Source organism: Drosophila nasuta, chromosome 2R (genome assembly GCF_023558535.2).
Source record: "Drosophila nasuta strain 15112-1781.00 chromosome 2R, ASM2355853v1, whole genome shotgun sequence".
Lineage (NCBI taxonomy): Eukaryota > Metazoa > Arthropoda > Insecta > Diptera > Drosophilidae > Drosophila > Drosophila nasuta.
The window spans coordinates 5,326,624-5,345,585 of record NC_083456.1 but is presented as its reverse complement, the minus strand read 5'-3'; the positions used below and the strand labels follow the sequence as shown (position 1 = coordinate 5,345,585).

Here is an 18,962-nt window from a genome sequence, read left to right as displayed (position 1 = left end):
AATTAGTAATTTTGACATCATTAAATTAATTTAATTTTCCTGGAAATTATAAGTATTATGTCTATTATTTATTTACTGTAAAGAATTACAAACCTTTAAATTACTCAATTAATGATTCGGCTGCTTCAGATTTTGTAGTCGTATACTTATATTTGACTAAAGCTACATGACTTGTTATTGAATATTTAAATATTTAATATACTTCATAATATAAAGCGGTTCATGATTTTTTAATAAGCAGTACAACATTTGTAACTTTCAACTTAACAGACATTTTGGGACAAGGATTTAAGAGCAAGCAGTGCAGCCTTCCAGTATGGCACGTCATGACTTAATTCTCTTATATGAAACATTCTATGCTATCGGTATATGTTAGTCAGGAGTTCTAACATATAAAACTGTTAGAAACATTAGATTAAATTGGAAACAGGTATTTGGAAAACTTTTATATTTTAACATTTATAAATTTCTGTTATATACCAACTTTATTACACACAAACCTATGAAAATCCTTTTTATAATGTTCTTTGCTAAGCAGCATAAACTGGTATTTCATAAACTGTGCAACTTTCATTCAAGTTATAATACTGTCCTACACAATTTGCAATGGTTAGCCTTTTGTTAGGTTTTCTTAAAGTATATTCTGTTATACACGAATGGTTGCCAGACGACATTGGTAATTTTCCCAACACTAAGATATTCCAGTTTAACAAAAAGACATTAATTTAATTTTAAACTGCTTAACAATTAGTAAAGTCACACAGTCTTGGACTTCTTTATTAAATGATTGTCTGACAAATGAACGTTTTTTTCCCCAACTGCTTAAATTCCCAATTGGAAACCCCAAAATTATTGTGACCATATTTTGTAAAATCCCCGAAAGACATACTATATAACAAAGCCAAGTGAATAAAGATCTAAATATACCTGACAACATGAATTGTATAATAATTTGAACTGTTCCCACAATTGGTCCCAGCACAATCTGTTATACTTATGTATATGGTCCCATGAAAAGGAAGAACATTCGCTCTGTTATATGTTACATACAACTCACACTTTCATCCCTTATAAATGTTGTAATACAAAATGTTCAAGGATAAAGTCTAACAAATATTTGAGACGAACATAATAAAATCACATATTGAAACGCCAAGGTATAAGAGCTTTTTGGTGTCCCAAATGTAAACGAACTTTTTAGAATTTACAAAATCTGTATTACAGACACATACATATATTTCACAAATAAAAGCACAGCCAAGAGCTTTCGACGCACCCCTTGACAAAGTTTATTTTTCAAAGCTTTGGTTAACGAATCCAATATTCTGACTGTTGGGGGAAATAACAGGCGCTGGACTGGGAATACTGTAAACGGGATATAAGGGCGCAAATTCGTTGAGGCCAAAAGCATGGAGCTCCTCCTCATTGATATTACCACGCAACGTGTGCTTTGACTCCACGTACTTGGGCGGAGCTAAACAATTAAATATATGAATTAAAAATTATTCAACACAAATTCCACTTCTGCTTACCAATATCTCGAGAGTCTTGTCTCAATTCGCTAGATATTGCTCTCACAACAGGCAGCTCATTCTCCGGCAACTCATAACGTCCACTACGCCTTGGTGGCTGTTGTCGTACAACACCATTTTCCGTAGCTACGGCGAGAGGAAAGGTACCAATTGTGATGGGCATCGTTATCAGTTGCTTCTCTCGTAGGCTCTTGATTACTGCCTCCACCTCTAGGTGGTATGCGATTTGTATCAGATTGCAGAGGGCAACACATGTTGGCGGTGTGCTAGGGACGTCCATATCGATTGTCAGGGATCGCGTGGATTGTCGCAGTATAGAATCACCTTTGGCCTTGGATATTACAATTCTATCCACACGCGAATGTTCTGGCGTCAGGCTAAAGTACCTCACCAACATGACGAGTGAAAGTCGCAACTCGGAGACAGCCACATTGCTGTTATTAATGACAACCACTGTGACAGGAATACGCTGGCCAGGCACATAACCTGCTTGTGGTAGATTCAGCTCCATTTTAATGGGCTCCGTTTTGCAGGGTCCACAGCAGAATGTGCGATAGTTCTCACTGTGGGCGGTACGCTACAAAAGAAAGTTATCGATGAATTCTAGCTGAAGTCTAGATTATATTCTTGCTATAAACTCACCTTCAACTGAGGCGTTTCAGTGTTTAGATCCATCATTTTAAGAACTGTAATTCCATGTGTATATGCCTGATCAAATTTCCAGGGTCTGATCAATAACACCTTGACTATATATCGAATACAACCATACCGACCCTCAAAGGACGAGGGACACTGATAGGGCAGCTGGCAAGCAAAATTATAATTATGTACTCCCGCTTGTATGGCATGTCTGTCATTGCCTATTTAAATAATATTATTTACATATATTTATAACAAAAACAGTTAAATAGCTTACTCTGCTCAGATCCCAATAAATAAGTTTGCGATGATAAATACTCCTCGCGACCGGCAAACAGATTTGTTGATGCCATCTTCCGTTCGCTCCATTTCGTAATTGAGTAACCAACGACTTTGACTAGTGCAGCTGCCGTATAGATAAAGTTTTAAAATTGCTTTATTATCAACAATATGATATAATCCGTCTTAATGGTGATAAGCTGCCGGCAGACCAACAATTTATTGCCGGTAAATATTTACAGAAATCATAAAGTGATTTCTTAACCACGTTTTAATGAGCAGTAAATAAGCAGAAAATTGGCTCAGCAAAGGCCATTCAAATTTCCAATAACACAGCCTTAAAATAACCGACTTTGATAAGCATTTTTAATGGTCTTATACACACGCCAAAAGGTTAAAAGCACTTAGTACTCACGAACTATAATTCGCAGTGCAAGTTGATTAAATACCTCATATTTATTTATAAACAATTCTTATCTAGGAAGTTTTAACATTCCTTCATGGCACTCGCAAAAAAAAAATAAAAACGAATTATTATCTAAATCAATGTCGTCATAAAGTAATATATACATTTATTTAGTCTATCAGCGTATTATATACCAACACTAACACATTTATCGCTATCGTCAAGGTATTTATAATATGTAAGGAAAGTTTCATTCGCCGACATCTAAATTCATGATACGTAAATTGCCAAGGCACTTGACTTTGTCCCCGTCGAATAGAGTAGTTTTTCATATTCGCAATAAGCATGCGACTATATACCTTGCACCTCCTTGATTTTATCCGATTTTAGGGTCACACATCCGGTAACCAACTGTCCGGCATAGAATGTGCCATCCTTATTATTATCGAAGCTAATATCACACGTAACAACCATTTTATCAAACGGAAGCTCACGAAATTATTTAAATACTTGTTTCACAAACCGACGAAGTCCGAGAGCAACACATTTAGGCTCAACAACGAGTCGCGACTAATTTAAGTAGGTGTGAACAATGAGTGCGTGGGTCGCATTTGGTCGTAGACCGACTGTTTGCTATAATTGTGGAAAAAGATAAGCGATAAGGCTGGACGCAAGTTCGTATCGTATGAACGCAACAAAATGGAATCGGACTGTAGAAGAGTTAAATGTTATCCCTCAAGTGATACGCAGTTATCGCAACTGAACAAACCTTGACAATGGTTAGCACTCTGTGTGCTATGTTCAAATTTATGCTGAACTAATGATAAGGCGCCCTTACGCCTCGAATAATATAACAATGCGGAAATAAACGAAGAAAACACGAGTAAACTCTTGAGAATTTTTGCAGATTTAAGCATAAAAATAATCATAAACTTTTTTATTTTGAAAGTGCTAATTCTGTTTAACACTGATGGCAATTCCAGATATCTGTACTTTTCTGGTTATTTTAGCTGTAAATCCGATCTCAATAACGACTAGGCAACCTTAGGTTTTATATTGTATCCTGTATTTTGCAGTCCAATGCGATTCCATGGTCAAAGCCAAGTTCCCTTGTTTGCATTTGAGTCGCTGTTAAAGTTTTCATTATTATTGTCCGTGACATCCATAGGTGCTGTCGGAATATTAAATATGGGATAGCGTGGGCTAAAATCGGAGCCATCCAAGCTAATAGTATTTGGCGGTGCACTTCCTTCAAACTCGTCATTGGTCTTGCCACCCAAAGTAGAACGCATATGCACAGCTTCCTCGTAGTTAGGGGGTGCTAAAATAATACGGGTATTAGTATTAAATATTACACATCTGTGGTTCGACTTACGAATGCCTGGAGAGCCAGGAGGCGCTGTGGCTATCTCTGAAGAATATTCCAGTCCTGCCACATCCAGAGTTTGAGCTGGATAACTTTGCAGATTTCTTGGCTGCATCTGAAGGTGCTCGGTCAACGGCACACTGCCAATAGTCAAAGGTACTTTCACAACCTCATTCCTATGAAAGCCCTTGACCTTGGCCTCCACCTCAACTTGATATGCAATTTGAATAATGCGGCATAGGTTAAAGCAAGTTGGTGGCGTGGCGGGCAGACGGAGAGAGTATTTAAATTGTTTCTTGCAATGATTAGGAACAGGGTCACCCATTAGCTTGGTCACGACAATTCGCTCATTTTTGGAGGAGGTTCTCGCGAAATGTGAGGCATGGTAAGTAACCATCATTACCAGACTGATCTGCAGCTGCTCCACACGTATGTGACTGTCGTTAGTGACCAGCATGTCCACAATGCAAATCTGACCAGGCACGAAGCCAGTCTGAGGCAGCGTCAATTGCAGTTGTAGCGGATCCGATGTACATGGCCAACAGCAATAGGTCTTAAGGCTCTCGCAATGAGCGGGTACCTAAAAGATAAATTTCACATTGCACTTTTGCTCTTAATCCTTTTCAAATTGTATACTTACCCTTAGTAGTGGACTGTCGTAGTTCAAATCCATCATTTTGAGTACCGTAAAGCAACGTGTGTAAGATTGATCAAATTTCCACGGCCGCACAATAGACACTTTTGTCATATAGCGAATTCTGCCAAAGTGTCCCTCTATGGAAGAGGGACAAGTGGCGGGAATCTGACAAGTAAAGTTATAGACGTGGACACCGGGTTCAAGGGAAACTTCCGCTGAGAACATAAAGTACTTGTTAAGTGAGAAAACTTTTGACATCTGGTTCAGATACTTACTACTAAAATTAGAACCCACTAGGTAAGTCTGGGATGCTATGTAGTCCTCCCGTCCTCGATATGTATCGGTAGTTCTATCTTTACCAGTGCCCCTTGATTCTGTCCAATGTGTTTCAGCAAATCCATTAATGTTTAAAGTAACAGCTAAATTGACAGAATTATGGATAAGGTTGTTATTATTTATTTGTAATCAATATTTTTATTTATAAATACTTGTAGAAGGGTAAACATTTTGTTAACTTTAAAAGCAAAACAAATATTTAAGTCTACAATGTAGACTCTACATCATGCGTTATTTCTTAATCGTTATATTCACATCCTAAGAAATAAAGTTATGATTTCGTTTAAATCTGTTTACAGAATTTGTCAGTAAATATATTACAGTTTATCACAATTACTATGGAAAGGAAAGAAGTGTCTTATAACTATGTGCCTACAGACGAAGGCATCTGCGACCCAATAAAGTCCCAATAAACAGCCAAAACGAAAAGATTAAAATGTGGTGCAGATAAAAAGACCTATTGTATTTTTCCTGAAAATTTGGATGCCATCAGATAAAAATTGTAGAAGTTATTTAAGAAATACTTTTCTTTGACAAAAAACTACTTCTACAATAGGGCGATAGTTGCTTTGGCTGATAATCTAAAATGTTAAGTAATCTATGGTATACTTGAATATAGTACCAACATACATAAGCCATTCGGTATATTTTTGTATATTTTGAGTATGTTAATTTGGCACATTTTAAGAATTATACCGCTCTGTTTTGCTTTTATTCAAAATAAGTAGCGAGCATCTAACGGTCGAGCACACTCGACTATAATTTTGTTACTTGTTTAATTATTTCAAAATACTTTAGTAATCTTTGCCTCTTAAGATAATTTATTTATCATTACCAATCTCGTTGGTACTTTTTTTCCAAAACAAATTGTGTAGTAGTCTTTATTGAACAGGCTTAATATCAACTAAATTCAGTATAATCGATTAATAGCAATAATCGAACCCTGTTAAAAGCAATCAGCTCATAAAATTTTGCGCGTGCCATTACACTTTTATAATGATGAGTCACCATGCTAACCTACTGGTCTATCCTCAGAATATATAATATTGTCACAAACAGTCTTAAAATCTTTGCTCGATAAGATAAGAATGAGTCATGGGAAAGAACACTGAGACACTTCAGCCGCAACCAAAGTTGCACAATTTTGCGATTTATATTTTAGTAGAACTTTCATTTACCTTTAGCCAGTTTCAATTTGTCCAATTTCAATGTAACTTTGCCGGTTACCACTTGGCCAGCAAAGTATGTGCCATAGGGATTGTTATCGAAGTCAATTACACAGGTGACACCCATTATGCGATGTTACAATATGCAAACACGACTAAATGAATTCACGACTCTAACTCTCAATCGATTGTCAACAATTAAGTATAGGCACTTAATTTTATTTGCTTCTCCGCGGCGAATCGCACTTGCCGCAATCGGAATCCAAAACACGACTGATTTGATTGTAATTATAACTCATACGCTCGCTTCGCGAGAGCGCAACAAGTTTGGCAAGTTCCGTGGCAAGAGAAACATTCCCATTTGCTCAGCTGAAACAAACTGAAATTGAAACAAACCTTTCCTTGTGTGTCCAATGGACAATGTTTTATCTTATCGCGTGTGACAATTATAAATTATACATTTCGCCAAGTGCACTGCATACAGAAATATCTGATAGCGGGGTGATTTTTGTGGTAACTTCGCCAAACACTGGTTTGAAACTGCGTTAAACCTTGCAAAATATATTTGAAGTATACAAAATGATGGAGACATATTATATATTTGGCGTACAATTTTATTCAGTGCTAATTCACTAAATTTACTGCTTTAATTAATATTAAAATTACTCAAATTATTGAATTTATCAAATCAATTTTATTGCAGTGTATAACTCCATAGTCGTATGTTGATAAACTTAATGCAACAATCGCATGCAACATCAACAGAGACGTAATCGAATACCTGCAGTATAAATAAATATTTGTTTAAACTACATATGACTACATTGAAGCATGGAAAATATATAAAATATACGTTTAGTTTACGAGTCAATAAACTATAATTAACTTCAATTTGTATTGACTTTTCAATATGACCATTTCTCATATCCAGGTGCTGCCATTAGCATTCTCTGTGCTCTGTTGATCCTGAAGTTGTTCTATGGGACTTGTTATATCGAACACGGCGTAAAGCGGAGTAAAGTCACATTCCTCCTCATTCTGTGTGCATGATGGGTTGACCACCTTTCTATTGCTTGGAGTTGACCTGGGAGGCTTTATTAAAACGGGACGTACGATGTGCATGGCCTCGGCATAGCTTGGCGGCGCTATAAAAGTGAATATTTATAATACATGAAGAGCCAAATTAATATTGAACGAACTCACGTATGGTATCATCTACTGCCCAAGGATTGGGAGTAGCCAGAGGAGGCTGAGAATCTGGATCTTCCAGCAATACCAATGCTTTTTCATTCAGTTGTTGTGCTACGACCTCAACTTCGACAGAAAGTGGGCGTGGCTGTTGTTGTACTAGCTGTCGTGTAAGAGGCACATTCCCAATGGTTACAGGCATGTGAACTCTCTCGTTAATGTGCCAACCCTTGGCTTTAGTCTCCACCTCCACTTGGTAGGCAATCTGAATGATGCGACACAAGTCAAAGCAAGTGGGTGGTGTTGCTGGTACATGAAGGTCAAAGGTGAACTCTTTCTTGGAGTTCTTTGTGACACCCTCGCCCTGTTTGTTGCTAACCACAAATCTCTCGCTGATCGTTTCCACACTACATTGGCTGTAGTAAAGCACCATCATTACCAAGCTCGCTTTGATTTCTTCGAGGCGCACGTGACTATCGTTGGTTACCAGCAATGTCACTGGCATGGTCTGGCCTGGAACATATCCTCTTTGAGGTAGTGATAAATGTAGTCTAAGTGGCTCCGAGCGACATGGCCAACAATTGTACGTTTTCTGGTCCTCTGAATGAGCAGGCGTCTGATATATAAAAATTAATAATTTATTATATGTAGTTTGAATATACATTAATGTGCTTACGCGAAGGAAAAGCCCTTCTCGGTTTAGGTCCATTACTTTCAGTACTGTAAAGGGGCGTGAAAATATCTGATCGAATTTCCAAGGTCGAATAAGCTTAACAGTCACCATATAACGCACACGTCCATAGGTACCTTCAAAGGAGGACGGACACACGGCAGGAATCTGACAGGCAAAATTATAAACATGGCTGCCTGGGTCAAGGGCGACTTCTATAGAATGCACAAATTAAAAAAACATTAAATTTATTCAATATTTTATTATCGGATGTCATTGGCTTACCAACTCTTTCAGCTTTGAGCAGTTCAACTTTTGATCTAATGTAATCTTCATGGCCACTATAACTTTCTGTAGTTGTCTTGTTCTCAACATCTGTTTTACAGTTTGTCCAATAAGTCGAAGCATAGCCTCTTATCTTTAAAATGACAGCTTGATAGTGAAATTAATACATTAGTAAATCTCTATAAATCTCAATGAAATCAAAAATTCAATTGTAACTTGATTATTTTATTGTCGTTTGCACTGAGCGAACCAACAGGGTTCCCCCCGTTAATTGCTACGAAAATAGATAACTATGTTATAAATAAACATGAATCATATTGTATGGCCACACAAATAACCTTGACATTTGTGATCCATTCAATCTTTTAAAATTCCAAATATTGCGTTTTACTTTTTTTTTGTTTGTGCTATGCTTTCGAAACTTACCTTGAACCATCACTGTTTCTTCCACATTTAGGACAACAGTCCCTGAAATAACCTGACCCGCATAGTAAGTACCGAGGGTATTATTCCTAAACTCAATTTCACAGCTTACAACCATGATTAAAATTAGTATTTTGAACTATTTCCGTTTATTTTTAAAGCACATAAAGAAAAGAATTTATGATTATTGTCTTCCACGTTGTCAGTGTTTCGCGAAGCAGTTAAAACCACACTGAATTTAAAATAAAAATACTTTTTTTGTCGTATAAGTTCACAAACATTATCTTATCAATATGATTATTATGTATTAGTTATGCAGTAAAAGAATGTTTTACTTGACATGTCTGTAACCAAAAATCGCATACTTAACATATACTTAAGTAGCATTAGGTGAAATATCAGTTAATTGAAGTTCAAAGTTAATATGTTACTGTTAAAAAGTAAAATACAATTTGAAAGTTCAACAAAAATATGTTACTTCTTGCACACTTGTGGGCTTGATATATGTCAAAGATATCTTACAAAGAGAACTTTTAAGGAAAGTCATCGTCTCTCTATGGCAGACAGAAATGCGCTCATATAGTCTATCATAACACCGATGTCTCGGATTACAGAGAGTATTAGTGATAAGATAGCAAACGGAAATTGTTATGGGCTCCAAATATCGTGTTAGTACCACGAAACGAACTCAGTTAGCGTTTAACAACGAGCTGGTTCGGACAGCTTTACGCCTAGGACGCGAGAATCATTTAACATACTTGACGAGTATACAGAGAACCGATACCGAACCTCGGGCGCCATAATATGTCCAACAATTGTATTATTACATTTGACCAAAATGAGCACGGGACATATTTTACAGGCCAAGTCGTAACCGGCAAGGTGATTGTCAATTTTAATAAATCGAAAAAACTCCGAGGTATGTGAACCTTTGCAAAGTACTTTCATTTTATTATATGGGCACAAATATGCGTTTATACATACATACATATATATATAATACATATATGTATGTGAATTGGCCTCGCAATTATCAGACCGCAATCTTATCTCTCAACTATATTTTATGTGTTTGGGTTTGTTTGATTTTTCTGTTCTGTTTTTCTTTCGTCAAACCCATTATGCCATTCGTAATTTGGTGATAACCCGAAATTGGCACAGACAAAACAAATGCTAAATAATTGATGCCAAACAAAGCACAAAATTATAGTTGTTGGTAGTGGGTGCAGAATTCGATGGGGATCTACATGGCTGATAACACTTTAACGGGCCTGAAGTTCAGGAAATGCTAAAAACTGTTAGTCATTTATATACGAAAGTTGTGGAGGAACAATAAGAGATTTCTCAATAAAGTATCAGAAAAATGTGGACTGAATTATTAATAATTATAACGCTCTATTCTCCTTTTTAAAAATGGTTATTAATAAATAATAAATAAATATATTATATTATATATTATACATTATATTAAAATTAATAGAAATGAGAGTATTGGCTGCTGCGACATGAAAAATGATTATAAAAACTATTTTTGTATGGTAAAGAGTAAGAGTACCTTTTCTTATCATTCGTTGTTTTATAATAAATATCAAACTGCTATTAACTGCCTATACTCTACTTAAATTAAAAAATGGTTATCAAAATAAATTTCTAAAAGTTAAGAGTTCTATAACGAATATAAAATTTTTGATCGACAATAAGATAAATATTTTATTTTCTTCATTAAACAGGTATTAAACTACAGATTTGCGGATATGCCTGCGCTCAGTGGCGTAGAAAACATGGTCGCACGCTGGCCACCAACCAGGCGAACTTTAAGCCCGGACGCAAGCGTTTCTTTACTGGTCGAGAGGATTACATCGCCTCGACGACATATTTAATGGGTTCTGAGCAAGGCCAGACGATGACCATTGAGGCTGGCACCTACACCTACACGTTTGCCTGTCCCATACCCAACCATTGTCCATCATCGTTCGAGGGTATTTATGGACATATACGTTATCTGGCCAAGGTGATATTTATACGTGCCGGCGCCTCAAATCGCACCACCAACGTTGGATTCACAGTGCTGAAATTGCTCGATCTAAATCAGGAAAATAAAATACTGCGTGAACCGGCCAGCAGTGAGGCCATGGAATACTTTTGCTTCATGTACGCAAAACCGGTGCACATCAAGGTGACTCTGCAGCAGCAAGGCTATGTGCCTGGGCAGTTTATGCTCATCCATGCCGATGTGCGCAATGACTCAAGTGTCGACTGCTCCAAACTAATGATCATGCTCTACCTACGCGCCACCTACACAGCCGATATTCCTGCAATGCAAACTGTTTCCGAGAAGATTATGCTGGCCAAGCGCGAGAGTGGTCCTGTTGCTCATCACTGCCAGAAGTCGTACACGGAATCATTCCGCATTCCAGCCACGGCTCCCACATGTGAACATCTCAGCAAGGTGGTGCGAGTGTCGTATGAAGTGCGCATTATCGCGGTCATGAACTGGTTGATGGCCAATCCGAAGGTCGTTATACCCATTACCATTGGCAATGTACCATTGGTCACCGTTGGACCAGCTGCTTCACCAGTCTGCGCCCCTCTGCCCAACGAATTGCCAAGCACCTCAGCCAGAGCCATGGAACTCGCAGCTGGCATTCAGAACGGAGGCTACGAACAAACAGAGGAACTAGAGGATTATGAGCTACCAGAAGACGGTGACGATGAATTTGAGATTGAGGATAATGTAGTACCAGATCGACGTAAGTTATTTAAGTGATTTAATGTGGTTTTCCATTGATTACGTTCTATCTATTACTTCAGCTCCACCAACCTACGAACAGGCAATGTTCATGACCGCCGATATAGCGGACACGGATGCCAATACTGTGAGTGAGGCGGCTCGTTTCACTCCTCGATATCCCGTTTTTGACGTGGACACTTTCCAAAGTCCACCCCCTAATCCTCCACCTAAGAAACGCCACCGTCGTCGTAGACGAGCTGAGCAGAATGATCAGAAGAAGCAGCCAATGAAAGACCAAAGCCAAAGTAGGCAACAGGAGAGAGAGCCAGTGGAATCGCCGGTCGAGATTTGAGAAATTTATCAGTCACCCATATCTTATCTTTACAGTATTTATATTTTCAACTAGAGACATGTGCTATATATGAAGTTTGTATGCTTATACGTTATTGTTTGCCAAATATCTTCAAAAGATATCAAATAAATAAACAAGCTTATAAAAACTGAATTTTATGTGTCACAAGTCGATTGACGAAACGAAAGAACTTCATTTCTACTATAACTTCATTTAGTTCAAAAACTTCAAAAATGAATATTGGTCTACTAAGTATAAGAAATGCATTTGCAAACAAATGTACCTAACAATTCATTTGTATTCGTTCCACATTTCCTATTCACCAGGGGTAATTTTCAACGCCTGGTTTAGCATAATAAAACGAATGCATATAAACGCAGTTGTATACTAAGAGAATTTCTCTCTTAGCACACCTGTTGACTCAAATGAGCGAAAATATCTCTTAGTATTTAAAAAAACCTCATAAAACTTTTATCTCTTAAGCCAAAACAAACTACTACAACAATTTTTTAGTCAGTTGTTAATCAAGAGCTTATTCGAAATATAATATTCTATATTACCAGAACGTATACAGACAACTGACACTGTCATTCAACAGAGCTAAAGCTCAAAAGTTTCGTAATTATAATCTGAATCGATCAGAGAACGGCGCTGGGTAAAACCACGAATTGAGTTCTGAGAACCATTAACTTGCCCTATAAATAAACAAACTTGCACATGAGTAAAATCAGTAAGAACTGCATCGTAGCAGAAAGATGTTCAGTTTATTCGTGATAGCGTGCCTGTGGTTCCACTCAGGTGTATTAGGTGTTGAGGTCGACTTGGATCTGGGTCGGATTCATGGCGTCAATCTAACATCGAGACTGGGAGTTCCATTCCACGCTTTTCGCGGCATACGCTATGCAGAGCCGCCTCTTGGGGAGTTGCGTTTCAAGAATCCAAAACCTGTGAAGCCCTGGGCACCCGCTACATTTGATGCTAGTCAGGATGGTCCCATGTGTCCTCAGCCTTGGGACAATATGACAGATGTCTCAGAAGACTGTCTACGTCTCAACGTATACACGAAGAACTTAAATAAAAGTGCCCGGTTGCCTGTGATTGTATTTCTGCATCCAGGTGGCTTCTATGTGTTCTCTGGGCAGAGCAAATATCTTGCAGGGCCAGCCAATTTAATGGATCGTGATTGTGTGCTAGTATCACTGAATTATCGACTGGGTACACTGGGATTCCTCGCCACAGACAGTGCAGATGCACCTGGAAATGCAGGTCTCAAGGATCAAGTGCTGGCACTTCGCTGGATTCAACAGCATATTCATCACTTTGGAGGTGACCCAAAATCAGTTACATTACTGGGATACAGTGCGGGAAGTGTGAGTATAGCATTACACATGTTATCGCCAATGTCTAGAGGACTTTTTCATCGGGGAATCTGTATGAGTGCATCGCCATACGGAAGATATGCCTATAATACATCGGACATAGTGGTGGCTCAGCGACAGGCCCGTTTACTGAAATGTCCGGAGACACCTCTAAAAGATTTGGTCAGCTGCCTCCGCGAGAAACCTATGATGGACTTTGTTACCTCTTACAATGGCATGTTTGAATTTGGCTGGAATCCCGTCTCAAACTGGCAAATTGTTGTGGAACAGGATCATGGACAGGAACGCTTTCTTATAGAAGAACCTCATAAAACTGCGCATAGTGGAAACTTCTATAAGGTGCCTCTCATTTCGGGTATAACCGAGTTCGAGTTTATGTCAGGCGCATTCTGTGAGTATTTTTCTTCCACTTCTGGATTATGGATAATCTCATTCAGTTTATAGTTGATCTGCGAAATGATACAATACGTGGCATGCTGAATTCCGACTGGGAGCGTTATGCACCCATAGTATTGCTATATGAACGGGGCACACTCCACTCTAAGGAAATAAGTGCTGCTCTTCGCAATGAATATCTCGGTGGTGAAGCTATTGAGAATCCTGGTTCATTACTAGCCCTTGGAAGACTATACAGTGATGCAATTATAGGTGTTGGATACAATCGATTTATGCGCCTGATGGCTCCTCATACACCGATTTATACATATTATTTCCGCTACAAAGGACGCTACAGTTTTCTTAAAGATCCTGAGACTAATAAAACTTTTGGTGAGTAGATTTATTTCTGAAGTGAATACATATTTTACATACTACGTATATTGTAGGGGCGATGCATCACGATGAGCTCTTATATCTGTTCCAAGTGCCGCTCATATCTCCCCTCTTTAATATAACCGATCCTGAAAATACGACTATCGAACGACTTACGCGTATGTGGACTGGATTTGCTTCAACTAGGTAAATAATAATATTCATTTTATATTTAAACTACTTAAAAATTATAATAATTTCTGATATATTTCAGCAATCCTAATAATTCAACTGATAAATATTTATGCGATTTAAACTGGCCATTATATAATACTGAAAATCCAAAATATTTAGAGATTGATGAAGAAATGACAATCAAGTCTGGCAACATCAATGAGCAGCGTTACAAGTTTTGGGATAAATTATTTCCGATTCCCACTGGAGACAATAAACCGCGTATATAACATAAACAAATATACAAATCTATAAAAAAAAAAAACAAATACAAATATACAAATTGTAATATCATTTGATTAATATGTTTCCTTAAGCTTAAATAAATTAATTTTTTTTTGTAAATAAATTCATAAATGCAATTCCACATATAAAATAAATAAAATTTGTTTTAATGATAATATTTTTGTAGTTGTATACTAAGAGAATATCTCTCTTTGCACACCTGTTGACTCAAATGAGCGAAAATATCTCTTAGTATTTAAAAAACCTCATAAAACTTTTATCTCTGAAGCCAAAACAAACTACTACAACAATTTTTAGTCAGTTGTTAATCAAGAGCTTATTCGAAATATAATATTCTATATTACCAGAACGTATACAGACAACTGACACTGTCATTCAACAGAGCTAAAGCTCAAAAGTTTCGTAATTATAATCTGAATCGATCAGAGAACGGCGCTGGGTAAAACCACGAATTGAGTTCTGAGAACCATTAACTTGCCCTATAAATAAACAAACTTGCACATGAGTAAAATCAGTAAGAACTGCATCGTAGCAGAAAGATGTTCAGTTTATTCGTGATAGCGTGCCTGTGGTTCCACTCAGGTGTATTAGGTGTTGAGGTCGACTTGGATCTGGGTCGGATTCATGGCGTCAATCTAACATCGAGACTGGGAGTTCCATTCCACGCTTTTCGCGGCATACGCTATGCAGAGCCGCCTCTTGGGAGTTGCGTTTCAAGAATCCAAAACCTGTGAAGCCCTGGGCACCCGCTACATTTGATGCTAGTCAGGATGGTCCCATGTGTCCTCAGCCTTGGGACAATATGACAGATGTCTCAGAAGACTGTCTACGTCTCAACGTATACACGAAGAACTTAAATAAAAGTGTCCGGTTGCCTGTGATTGTATTTCTGCATCCAGGTGGCTTCTATGTGTTCTCTGGGCAGAGCAAATATCTTGCAGGGCCAGCCAATTTAATGGATCGTGATTGTGTGCTAGTATCACTGAATTATCGACTGGGTACACTGGGATTCCTCGCCACAGACAGTGCAGATGCACCTGGAAATGCAGGTCTCAAGGATCAAGTGCTGGCACTTCGCTGGATTCAACAGCATATTCATCACTTTGGAGGTGACCCAAAATCAGTTACATTACTGGGATACAGTGCGGGAAGTGTGAGTATAGCATTACACATGTTATCGCCAATGTCTAGAGGACTTTTTCATCGGGGAATCTGTATGAGTGCATCGCCATACGGAAGATATGCCTATAATACATCGGACATAGTGGTGGCTCAGCGACAGGCCCGTTTACTGAAGTGTCCGGAGACACCTCTAAAAGATTTGGTCAGCTGCCTCCGCGAGAAACCTATGATGGACTTTGTTACCTCTTACAATGACATGTTTGAGTTTGGCTGGAATCCCATCTTCAACTGGCAAATTGTAGTAGAACAGGATCATGGACAGGAACGCTTCCTTATAGAAGAACCTCATAAAACTGCGCATAGTGGAAATTTCTATAAGGTGCCTCTCATTTCGGGTATAACCGAGTTCGAGTTTATGTCGGCCGCATTCTGTGAGTATTTATCTCCCAATTAAGAATTATGGCTAATCTCATTCAGAGTATAGTTGATCTGCGAAATGATACATTACGTGGCATGCTGAATTCCGACTGGGAGCATTATGCACCCATAGTATTGCTATATGAACGGGGCACACTCCACTCTAAGGAAATAAGTGCTGCTCTTCGCAATGAATATTTCGGTGGGGAAGCTATTGAGAATCCTGGTTCATTGCAAGCGCTTGGAAGACTATACAGTGATGCAATTATAGGTGTTGGATACAATCGATTTATGCGCTTGATGGCTCCTCATACACCGATTTATACATATTATTTCCGCTACAAAGGACGCTACAGTTTTCTTAAAGATCCTGAGACTAATAAAACTTTTGGTGAGTAGATTTATTTCTGAAGTGAATACATATTTGACATACTACTTATATTGTAGGGGCGATGCATCACGATGAGCTCTTATATCTGTTCCAAGTGCCGCTCATATCTCCCCTCTTTAATATAACCGATCCTGAAAATACGACTATCGAACGACTTACGCGTATGTGGACTGGATTTGCTTCAACTAGGTAAATAATAATATTCATTTTATATTTACACTAGTGAAAATTATAATATTTATTGATATATTTTAGCAATCCTAATAATTCAACTGATAAATATTTATGCGATTTAAACTGGCCATTATATAATACTGAAAATCCAAAATATTTAGAAATTGATGAAGAAATGACAATCAAATCTGGCAACATCAATGAGCAACGTTACAAGTTTTGGGATAAATTATTTCCGATTCCCACTGGAGACAAAAAATCGCGTATATAACATAAACTTATAACGGCTTTCTATTCAAATTATAATACCTTTTGATTAATATGTTGCCTTAAGCTTAAAAAAATTGTATTTTAATTGTAAATAAATTCATAAATGCAATTCCACAAAAAGGATCATCATATAAAAAAAATTAAATTTGTTTTAATGACATTTTTTTTTTAATATTAAAAACAAAATAATTTTATTTATGTCTGAGCACATTTTGAGAACAATTATTTTAATGTATGTGGGTACAAACTTTAACATAAAGAAGTTAAACTAATTGTATGATTTTTTTATTAAATTAATAACTGGAGAAGGAGGACCGTAGCAAGTCGTTTTTGTAGTCAAGAAAAACGAGATCTTATGCTATACAACATACAATTCACATATTGTTTCGGCTCGCGCTAATACTCGTCTATTTTACTTCATTTGTTGCATTAAGTTTAAAGAGAAAAGTAAACAAGGTATTCAAACCAAATGTTTTTTTTCCCACGCTCTTACACCGCAAGCTTTGGTACTCTTAACTTAAGATGTCATTATTAGCTTTGCTTACACTTTTTGCCAAAAGCAATTGGATTTTAAACGAGAATTCGGCAGTTTAGTTCTGCTTGCCGGTTTGATAAAAGTTCTTCGCTTACTACAGAGACTCACAATACGAGTAATACATAATACGAGTATACACAAATTTAACATCAATTTGCTCGAGACAATTCGACTTTCTGTAGCGGCGAGGAATTCAAAGGACAATTTGTTTTATGCACAACCGAAGAGATAAACATCAATTGTAATTATAACTTTTTTCTCCAATGTAAAGAATTTATTCAACTGTCAAGTAGCTATTTATATATTATTAACAGGCGAGGGAAGAGTGTACCCATTCGAAAACACGTCTAGTCCAATGGTTAAGGGAGTTGAGTCATATTTAAATACACACGTGGATTGTGTTGGTGGAAGAAAACTTCCTGCAGGCACCTACAACTACTCATTCAACTTTATGCTCCCGTTGAGATGTCCGTCATCATGTGAGGCGTAAATTGGAAGCATATCCTATCAGATTTCATTAGTTATTGATCGCTATAGGCACTCAGACGAAGTATTCAAAGAAACAATAAATGTAATACAGCCTTATAATCTTAACAGATACCGAGACCTAAAGGTATGTTCATACATTCTTCATGTTAACAATGTAAACATTTCTCATTCTCCCCTAGATTCCTATTGAAAACGAATATATCAAGAGCCTTTGTTGTTGGCCCTTTTCTTCGGGTCCAGTTTCTCTGAGCCTAACGATACCCTTCGGAGGCTATGTGCCTGGCGAAAAGATTAACTGTACCGTATGCATCGATAACCAAGCGGTAGGCAATGATTTGCACAATGTCCAGCTATCCTTGAAACAGATCATGAGATTCTCGACAACCGCACCTGAAGGATTTTCTAGGGAACGCGAACATGAATATTTGCTCACATCATGTGTACTCACAGAATGTGTAAACCGATTGTCAAAACGTTTATTGAATGGTTCTCTACAAATGCCATTTGTGCCACCCTCAACAAGAAAACGGCAAATTATAGAAATACGATATGTTGTTACAATAAGTATGAAACATGGTTATTGCTCAAATTGGAACATAGATACACCGATCGTTATTGGAACCAAATCTTTGATAAAGAGTATTCAAATTCCAACATCTGAAACGGCTCCAATTGCGGAGACGGAATGGGAGCCTCAGACACCTGACACTCCAGCGGAAACAACAGAACCATCGGCTCCAAGCCTTGACAATTGCGGTAAGTCAAAGCACGCATAAATATTTGTATGGTGTTTTACTGATATGAACTTTTTTAATTTAGAAACAAATACACTGGAAATGAATAATGTTACATTTTCCACACGTAATAATATATTAAATAAAAAATATTCCCGCATAAAAAAAGAAAGTACCTATAGATAAACCACTCTAATTTATTGTACCTGAA

General features: G+C 37.5%; 5 protein-coding genes and 1 pseudogene across 5 annotated transcripts; 3 read left to right on the top strand and 3 right to left on the bottom strand.

The window, feature by feature from the left end:
* Positions 1–1,202: 1,202 nt before the first annotated feature.
* LOC132786503 (arrestin domain-containing protein 17) lies at positions 1,203–3,414 on the bottom strand. Its single transcript, XM_060793044.1, has 5 exons — positions 3,216–3,414; positions 2,449–2,577; positions 2,175–2,392; positions 1,533–2,109; positions 1,203–1,474 (listed from the first exon to the last, which is right to left on the bottom strand). The coding sequence occupies exons 1-5, from the start codon at positions 3,328–3,330 to the stop codon at positions 1,290–1,292; spliced, it is 1,224 nt and encodes a 407-aa protein (XP_060649027.1). The 5' UTR covers positions 3,331–3,414; the 3' UTR covers positions 1,203–1,289.
* A 384-nt stretch (positions 3,415–3,798) lies between these two features.
* On the bottom strand, positions 3,799–6,636 carry LOC132786502 (arrestin domain-containing protein 2-like). Its single transcript, XM_060793043.1, has 5 exons — positions 6,374–6,636; positions 5,135–5,278; positions 4,863–5,074; positions 4,232–4,802; positions 3,799–4,177 (listed from the first exon to the last, which is right to left on the bottom strand). Exons 1-5 carry the CDS (start codon positions 6,486–6,488, stop codon positions 3,951–3,953), a joined length of 1,269 nt encoding a protein of 422 aa, XP_060649026.1. The 5' UTR covers positions 6,489–6,636; the 3' UTR covers positions 3,799–3,950.
* Positions 6,637–6,969: 333 nt separating this feature from the next.
* LOC132785701 (arrestin domain-containing protein 3-like) lies at positions 6,970–9,144 on the bottom strand. The gene is made up of 5 exons (XM_060791915.1): positions 8,931–9,144; positions 8,505–8,651; positions 8,226–8,434; positions 7,565–8,165; positions 6,970–7,506 (listed from the first exon to the last, which is right to left on the bottom strand). The coding sequence occupies exons 1-5, from the start codon at positions 9,043–9,045 to the stop codon at positions 7,283–7,285; spliced, it is 1,296 nt and encodes a 431-aa protein (XP_060647898.1). The 5' UTR covers positions 9,046–9,144; the 3' UTR covers positions 6,970–7,282.
* A 486-nt stretch (positions 9,145–9,630) lies between these two features.
* LOC132784899 (arrestin domain-containing protein 17) lies at positions 9,631–12,153 on the top strand. Its single transcript, XM_060790794.1, has 3 exons — positions 9,631–9,846; positions 10,658–11,677; positions 11,739–12,153. The coding sequence occupies exons 1-3, from the start codon at positions 9,732–9,734 to the stop codon at positions 12,008–12,010; spliced, it is 1,407 nt and encodes a 468-aa protein (XP_060646777.1). The 5' UTR covers positions 9,631–9,731; the 3' UTR covers positions 12,011–12,153.
* Positions 12,154–12,734: 581 nt separating this feature from the next.
* Positions 12,735–14,709, top strand: LOC132786451 (juvenile hormone esterase-like). The gene is made up of 4 exons (XM_060792983.1): positions 12,735–13,780; positions 13,834–14,157; positions 14,214–14,346; positions 14,414–14,709. Exons 1-4 carry the CDS (start codon positions 12,766–12,768, stop codon positions 14,601–14,603), a joined length of 1,662 nt encoding a protein of 553 aa, XP_060648966.1. The 5' UTR covers positions 12,735–12,765; the 3' UTR covers positions 14,604–14,709.
* Positions 14,710–15,126: 417 nt separating this feature from the next.
* On the top strand, positions 15,127–17,121 carry LOC132786719 (juvenile hormone esterase-like; annotated as a pseudogene).
* The last annotated feature ends 1,841 nt before the right edge of the window (positions 17,122–18,962 follow it).

Coding starts and splice junctions, on each gene's coding strand:
- LOC132786503 (XM_060793044.1), bottom strand. CDS start 3,330: ATGGTTGTTACGTGTGATATTAGCTTCGATAATAATAAGGATGGCACA. Junction 2,393..2,448: donor TTTATTGGGATCTGAGCAGA/GTAAGCTATTTA, acceptor TTATTTAAATAG/GCAATGACAGACATGCCATA. Junction 1,475..1,532: donor ACAAGACTCTCGAGATATTG/GTAAGCAGAAGT, acceptor TTAATTGTTTAG/CTCCGCCCAAGTACGTGGAG.
- LOC132786502 (XM_060793043.1), bottom strand. CDS start 6,488: ATGGGTGTCACCTGTGTAATTGACTTCGATAACAATCCCTATGGCACA. Junction 5,075..5,134: donor AGTGGGTTCTAATTTTAGTA/GTAAGTATCTGA, acceptor TTATGTTCTCAG/CGGAAGTTTCCCTTGAACCC. Junction 4,178..4,231: donor TCCTGGCTCTCCAGGCATTC/GTAAGTCGAACC, acceptor GTATTATTTTAG/CACCCCCTAACTACGAGGAA.
- LOC132785701 (XM_060791915.1), bottom strand. CDS start 9,045: ATGGTTGTAAGCTGTGAAATTGAGTTTAGGAATAATACCCTCGGTACT. Junction 8,166..8,225: donor GAGAAGGGCTTTTCCTTCGC/GTAAGCACATTA, acceptor TTTATATATCAG/ACGCCTGCTCATTCAGAGGA. Junction 7,507..7,564: donor GGCAGTAGATGATACCATAC/GTGAGTTCGTTC, acceptor TCACTTTTATAG/CGCCGCCAAGCTATGCCGAG.
- LOC132784899 (XM_060790794.1), top strand. CDS start 9,732: ATGTCCAACAATTGTATTATTACATTTGACCAAAATGAGCACGGGACA. Junction 9,847..10,657: donor TAAATCGAAAAAACTCCGAG/GTATGTGAACCT, acceptor TTCATTAAACAG/GTATTAAACTACAGATTTGC. Junction 11,678..11,738: donor TAATGTAGTACCAGATCGAC/GTAAGTTATTTA, acceptor CTATTACTTCAG/CTCCACCAACCTACGAACAG.
- LOC132786451 (XM_060792983.1), top strand. CDS start 12,766: ATGTTCAGTTTATTCGTGATAGCGTGCCTGTGGTTCCACTCAGGTGTA. Junction 14,158..14,213: donor TGAGACTAATAAAACTTTTG/GTGAGTAGATTT, acceptor CGTATATTGTAG/GGGCGATGCATCACGATGAG. Junction 14,347..14,413: donor ACTGGATTTGCTTCAACTAG/GTAAATAATAAT, acceptor GATATATTTCAG/CAATCCTAATAATTCAACTG.